The 7,465-nt window shown below is 26.3% G+C and overlaps 1 protein-coding gene across 1 annotated transcript; it reads right to left on the bottom strand.

Moving 5' to 3' along the window:
• Positions 1-931: 931 nt before the first annotated feature.
• Positions 932-6,862, bottom strand: LOC110638985 (uncharacterized). The gene is made up of 10 exons (XM_058147402.1): positions 6,395-6,862; positions 6,079-6,268; positions 5,790-5,923; positions 5,518-5,630; positions 5,283-5,406; positions 4,149-4,304; positions 2,743-2,898; positions 1,487-1,566; positions 1,323-1,372; positions 932-1,228 (listed from the first exon to the last, which is right to left on the bottom strand). Exons 1-10 carry the CDS (start codon positions 6,800-6,802, stop codon positions 1,092-1,094), a joined length of 1,548 nt encoding a protein of 515 aa, XP_058003385.1. The 5' UTR covers positions 6,803-6,862; the 3' UTR covers positions 932-1,091.
• Between the last annotated feature and the right edge of the window lie 603 nt (positions 6,863-7,465).

Genomic DNA, 7,465 nt, shown 5'->3' with positions numbered 1-7,465 from the left:
TTATTTTTGTCAACATTTGCAAGAACGAATTGGGTGAATTTTCAAGAATGGATATGTGGAACTATAATTCAATTTTCTTGAATCCATTGAAGCCTTTTTAATCAACTAAATGGAGGGCCGAGAGCCCTACATCAAGTTTAGTCCAGTGAAATTGCTCAATGCAAAATGAGAATTCCACGTGTCAAGATCCCACTTCACTTTTCTTCAATTCAATGAAACCTCTATAATATATATATAAAGTAGGAAGTTGAACTTCTCTCTTGAACTTTGTTTATCCTAGTAAATCACTCACAATTCTAAACCTACAAAAGAAATGAAACCTAAATTTAATCCATGTAATTGCAATTAGAGGTGATATTCAATTAACCGAATCAAACTGAATTAAATTTTCAACTAACTAAATTATTAACATACTCTAAAAATATTAATCGAACAGAATCGAAATTGAGAGAAAATAAAAATTAACTGAAATAAAAAATATTCGGTCGGTTATCCGGTTATAACTGAATTAATCATATATATATATATATATATATATATTATTAATTATTTAATAAAATATTAATAAAAATATATTTGTATTCTTTTTTATTTAAAAAAATAATAAATAAAATTTAATATTAATGAGATAATAATTATAAGTTAAATATTATTATAAAATCATATAAATAATAATTATAAATAATAAAATATTAATAAAATTATAAATAATATATTAATTAATTAAAATTCGGTTATTTCAGTCAGTTTGATTATCAAATTAAAGGTAACTGAATCGATAATCGAAAATAATAAATTTTTGTTATTACTAACCAAAAATCGAACTGAATCGAATTTACTATTACCAAAATAATTAAATTTCATTGGTTCGGTTCAATTTAATTATTTAATTATAACGAAATAATGTACACCCCTAATTGCAATCCATGTCTCCAAATATAATATTGAAATATATTAACGTAAATTTGGTGTGAATCAGAAATAAACGACGGAGAAAAAATTTTATATAATCAAGTATTTTGACTAATTTGAAATCAAGGATTTATTTGTGGGTGTTGTATTATAGTGTCTCCATGGGTTGATATAAAGACTTAGGAATAAGTGAGGGCCAAATCCTGGTAGTACTCAGAAAGCCATTGAGCAATGATCTTGATCTCTCTTTTCCTCACTTCTTGAAGCCATGTTGGATCTTCACTAGTTGCAAATCTCAAGTCTACATGATGAGCTCCTGTTCCACACATTATACAAAAACTTAAATTAATTAATTATTTGATCTTATTTTATTTAACTTAATTTCTGATTTCAGGATTTCATCCACTAACCTTCTTCTGCTACTATGGCAACTATGCTCTTGGATATATCACTTAGGACCCTGCAATATAATACCCATCAAGCAACAAAAGTGAGAAAAGATTGCATTTTCCATATTTAGCCATTAAAAGTAAAATTAGCAAGAGAGAGAGAGAGAGAAAGAGAGAGAACATACCCTCCACTACTCCAAGGGTCTCTTAACCCATTAAAGAATATGATATTACTTCCAAACCTTCTCAACACCCTCTTAATATTCTGTCCAAAACAGTCAAAAATTCAAATTCAAAGAGTATTAATTGATTTAGCATGCAAAGGTATATGAAGAAGGGCAAATCTAACATAAGTTTAATCTCATATAAAAATTAAATTTACAATAAATAAAACAAAATTAACTAAAATGTATATAGTGAATACATAATTTTAGACATAAATATTTAATTAATAATTATAAAAATCAATTTTATATAAATTTGAGCTTATAAGAATTATATCCTATGAAGTAGACTTAGTCAAAGGTTAATTTGGTTCTTGAATCAAACTGGGATCACTCTAGTTAAACTCTGAATGATTCTGAGTAACGGTTTCGGGCCTTAAACTAGGATTAGGGAGACTAGTTAAGGGCCCTTCTCTCCTTGAACCGAACTCGAAATCGATTGATTCAAAAACTTATTTTCTTTATTTTATTTTTTAAGTTTATATAAATATATTTTAATTTTTTACATTAGAAACTAAATTATTTAATTTATAAATTATATCTAAAAATTTAGTATATTGTAATAATATCTAAGGCTAAACAGGAATTATCTTAAATCGGAACTGTTTTGAATCAGAACCTTTTCAAATAAAGCCATTTTCAAACTAAAGTCAATTGAATCGTAAAGGTAATCCAATGATTTTAGTCTGCGGCCAATCTTCTAGAAAGAGTGAAGGATAAATTTTAAAAGTTGTTCATAAACTTTAGAAGTTGTAATAAAAATATTTTTGAACTTAAAAATATAATATAAAATTATCTGAATTTTGAAACTTTGCGCAATAAAATCTCATAATCTTCAATAGTCAGTTTATAAGTAGTACGCTAATATGGATAATTTAGAATAGTGATAATATGGATAATTACTATTATTTTTCAACTATAAATTTCTTTTATCGGCTGCTATATATTAAGTGCTTCATGATTGATCTATAAAAAAAAAATTTATAATCAATTTTACCGTTATCATATAAATAGAGGAGAATTGTTCATGTCATCGCTATTTTAAATTATTTAAAATCGACTATTAAAAGTTAAAAATATTTTACTATACAAAATTTTAAAATCTAAGAAGTTTTATACAAAATTTTAAATTTAGGAATAATTTTGTTATAATCTCTAATGCCACACTATTGAAATTTATCGGTAGAATTAATAATGGGAATAGAAGAAATACCCACATGGCCACCAAACTCGATGGGAATCCAGTCGGGTCGAGGCTCAATATCAAAGTAAGATTTGCAAAAAGTGGCCCTATCATTGTAGTCCCACTCGGAAGCTGGAAATATGCTTTCCTCATCGCTGCCTCCTGTTGGAAGTATCATCTCTGTGCATGCCTACAAAACCAATGTTTCCAAGAAAAACAGAGTGGTTGAATCATTTTTTTCAGATAACTAGGCTAATGTAATCCATTGTTTTCCCTTTTTTTTTTTTTCAACCCATTTCTTTTTTTTAATAAATAATTTATTAAATCATTTCACTTGTACACTACCTTAAAAATTCTATAAATAAATAAATAAATAAATAAATATTAATACCCTTACAATGTTGGCTAACCATTGCACATATAGGTTGAAAAGTCAAAAAAATATATTTTACAAAAATTATTTTTTTATATTTTAAAAAATTAATTTAATTATTTTAAATTTTATAATAAATTTATTTTAATAATTTTAAATTAATTTATTTAAAAAATATGTTTTCAATGATAATACATATAATATGTAATAATTATTGTGATGGGGTAGGGTCCAATTATATGAAATTTTGTTCTTGTGAATTATTTTGTTGGGCTTAGAAACGAGGCCCAAGACAGTGAGCCTAAAAGAAAATTTAAGAGAGAAGGAAATTTCCTGCCATGGACATATCTAGAAAATTTTTTTATTAATAAATAAATAATAAAATATTATAAAAAAATTAAAATATGAGATTAATTTCTTGTAATTAAACTCAACTAAATCTAATACTCCAAAAGCTAAAAAAAAAAAAAAAACATATATATATAAATATTTAAAAAAAAACTCAATTTACCCTATCTTTGGGGCTATATTATGGGTGGGTGTGTTACCTCCATTCCATAGATGATAAGGGAGGGCAGTTGAAAATTTAAAAAGGAGTAGCTTTACTTGAAAGTGGAAAGGAATATCATCAATAACAAGATGTTTGATATGAAGAAAACAAGATGGGCCACTTGAATATGATGAAGGAAATCCAGGCTCCAAAAGTGCTTATCTTTGTTAACAATCATTATAATCACAGACATTTGCATGTGAAGCAACATGGGATACTCTCACATGCCTTCTTTCTCATCAATTTCATATATATATATATATATATATATAGTGGGTTGCCCTTTCCCATTCTGCATGTGATTATAAAGTAATCTCTTTCAATAATTGGTTTAATTATTAAAAACTCTTTTTAAAAAAAAAAAAAAATTAATCATCACTCTTTATATTACCATATATGAAAAGTGTTAAATTTTACATATTTTAAAGAGTATTTTATTATCTTATATATTTCTATTAATAAATTTTAAGGAATAATGCAATTAATGGTTTAGATTTGTTTAATTTTAAAAATGTACCTGCCAAGTCCATCCACCGAGGCCGTGAGGATCAGAATTATCGTCGAGATCGAAACACGTGGCGGTTCCAGTGTAGTTACGGTAAACACTAGCCGCACTGTGTAGTTTCGCAAATGTATCATTTCCGGTCGTTGGATCATCGATCGCCTTGCACATCTATTTCACGGCGAAGGCAAAGCGTGAGCTTGTCAATATTTTGCTTAATGACCATTCTACCCTCCAATGACAGAAGAAGAAAACGAAACCCACTCACCTAAAATTAAAAAACAGAAACTTCAAAGGCTAAAAGCAACGGCTACGATTTCATTTAGAGTGACGTTATTATAAATTCGATCCTACATAAAAATAAATTAAATAATTATTAAATTAAATATTTATGTTAAAATTTATAAATTTGTTATATTTATTTTAATTCATTTTATATAATTATTTAATTTAATTATTAGATATAATGAATAACTAATATTTAATTATAGCTAATACTTAAGTGTTTCATAAAATTATATCTATTTATTATTATTAATATGTAATATGATTAATAAGAGTGTATATTATATTATTTATTTTATTATTAAAATAAATATATAATTATTAATTTATTTCAAAAAATATATATATAAATTAAAAATATAATCAATTTTAACTAATAATAAAAATAAATATTATAACTTATTTAATTATTATTTATAATACATTCATTTATTATTTCTTATAATTATAAATAATTTATTAATTAAAAATTTAATTTTAAAATAAAAAATTTTATAATTAATAAATTTTAAAAAGATAATATAGTTTAAATAAAAAATAAATTCAAATAAATTACTAATTATAAGAAAAAGCTAAAGAAATAGAGCTGATAAAATTAATAATTAATAAATTAAAACTTGGTAAATAGTTTATCAGTTATTATAATTTTGATAATTTTATTAAATAGATTAAGTCAACTGTTTAAATGAATATCAACCATTAATTACATCTACCAATCAAACCAATTACATCTACCAATCAAACCAGATACTCTTTTAATCTAATAATTATTGAATTTATTTTTATATGAATATCAAACAATATATATATATATATATATATATATATATATATTATCGCGTGATTAAATAATTAAATTAAAACCTGTTTCACTGGATAGGCTGGCATGGGGTTTAAAAAATTGGATGGGGTTGGATAATCAGTCATGGCTGTGTAGGTCCACGCGGTGGAAAGCCAACTCTCCAAAGCTCCTGCACTAATATAATTCCTGTAACAAGAAAAACCAATTAATTAATTAATTAATTAATTATTGTATGGGAGATACCAATAATTAACTATATTTAAAAATTAATTAAGAAAATATTTCACATGCTCTTACTTGCATATTTTAAAAGACTTTCTCAGCTTTTCAAGTCCTCCCTTTTGACTTGCTGTGTCTTCAATTTGTTGCCATGATCCTTTTATCACTTTGTAGCAGTTCTCACTCTCATTCTATTTTCCATTTTCATATGCAAATTAGTAAACTATTTAAAAATTTTTGGCAAAATGGGTTTATCATAATTATAATATCCTCTAGCATGGACAAAAGGGGAAATATAAAATTCATATGTCAATTTCATGGAGAGAGAGAGAGAGAGAGAGAGAGAGAACTCTAAAGTCTTGAGTGATAATTCTGGTGAAGCTATATGGAGAAGTCAAGTTCACAAAGCCAAGAATTGGTGCAGAAGATGCCAAGGCTCCAATGGTAACATGAGGATATTTCAGTCTGAACCAAGCAGCCAACACTGCAAGACCAAGAAAAGATCTCTGATTGATTTTTGTTTTTTTGTTTTAATTAATTACTTAAACTTCCCATCTCAAGATCATCAAGACTTGTGTATATTAATATCCAGGAGAAAAAAACACAAAAGAAAATTAATATTATATAAAGAATTCTTACTTCCACCATAGGAACCTCCAAAAACCACCACAGGGGAGTCAGTTGCAGACAAATTCTTCTTTAGATCAGTGATAAGAGTGGCATAATCTGCCAGGGCCTGAGTTGAACTCAGGTAACCAAGAGTACTTGAATTGCTGTAAGCAACATCTTTATTACCTCCAAAAGGCATGGATTTTCCATAGAATCTATGCTGCAAATTCACATTAATTAATTAATCAGTAGCTAGCCCAAACCAGAAGGAAGAAAGAAAGAAAACTTTTCGTCAAGAATTGACCGTATCATAGAGAGATTTCTGAACTCTAGATTTGATATATACCTCAATAAAGACAAGAAGGGCTTTGAAGCGAGGTGCATTGTCAAACATGAATCCTGTATTTTGAGCAAACCATTCAATCTCTCCCTCATTTCCTGAGTATAAGAAGATTGGAGCATTCTTCTCCGGCCCCCCCCAAAAAGTGTCATTAATCAAATATCTCTGCTGAAATGTTTGGTAGCTCTTGGGGTTGAAATTGAAGTGATCAAGTATTTGAGTGAAGAATTTCTCTTTGTACAACCCATTTGGAGTAGAAACAGAGACCTTATTCTCTGCCTGAAACTGAGCGATTCGAGTTGGGAATCTTATTGGTATGAAATGGGCAGATGAGTTACCAGAAGCTAGTAAAGAGAACAGAGGAAGAAACCAAAGAGATATGGACCAAGTTCCCATTATCCTAATGGAAAGCATTAATCTAGGCAAAAGGCAAGAATCTTTTGTGTACAGGATGAGAAAATATAAAAGCTATGCTTCTACCTAGTTATATATATGCAGAGAGAGAGAGAGAGAGAGAATGTTTATCTTAATTACAAATAATTTTTGAGTTTACAAGATGAGTTTGTAAACTAAACAAATAAGTTAGGTAATCTAATTTTTTATTTTAATACTTAAAAGTTAATTTGATTAAGTATTTTATTATATTATTTTTATTTAATTTTAAAATTTTATCATAAATTTAATTTAATTTTTTAATTATTTTAATACTAAATATATTTATAATTATTTTTTATTAAATATATTAATTTTTTATTAAATATTTATAAATATTTTAATTAAATATATAATTATTTAAAAATTTAAATATTTATAAATTAAACTAAATACTATTTAAAAAAAATCAGCACCATAAAAGTTAGTCCAGTGGCTAAGACAGTGAAGTTGTTTGAGCTGTTGGCTTCTCTTTATGACGATGATTGAGACTAGCGGGTCTTTTCTTCCACAATTAGTTCAATGACTTTGTTTATGATATCCAGTCAACGATAATAAGATTTTTTTTTTTTTTCTTTTCACTTCTAAACGACTTTTAAATTTGAGTTTTTGCATCTATTAATTGTGAGATTTATATTTTTATAA

This window comes from Hevea brasiliensis, chromosome 5, assembly GCF_030052815.1.
Source record: "Hevea brasiliensis isolate MT/VB/25A 57/8 chromosome 5, ASM3005281v1, whole genome shotgun sequence".
NCBI classification, from domain to species: domain Eukaryota; kingdom Viridiplantae; phylum Streptophyta; class Magnoliopsida; order Malpighiales; family Euphorbiaceae; genus Hevea; species Hevea brasiliensis.
This window is presented reverse-complemented; position numbering and strand designations above follow the sequence as displayed.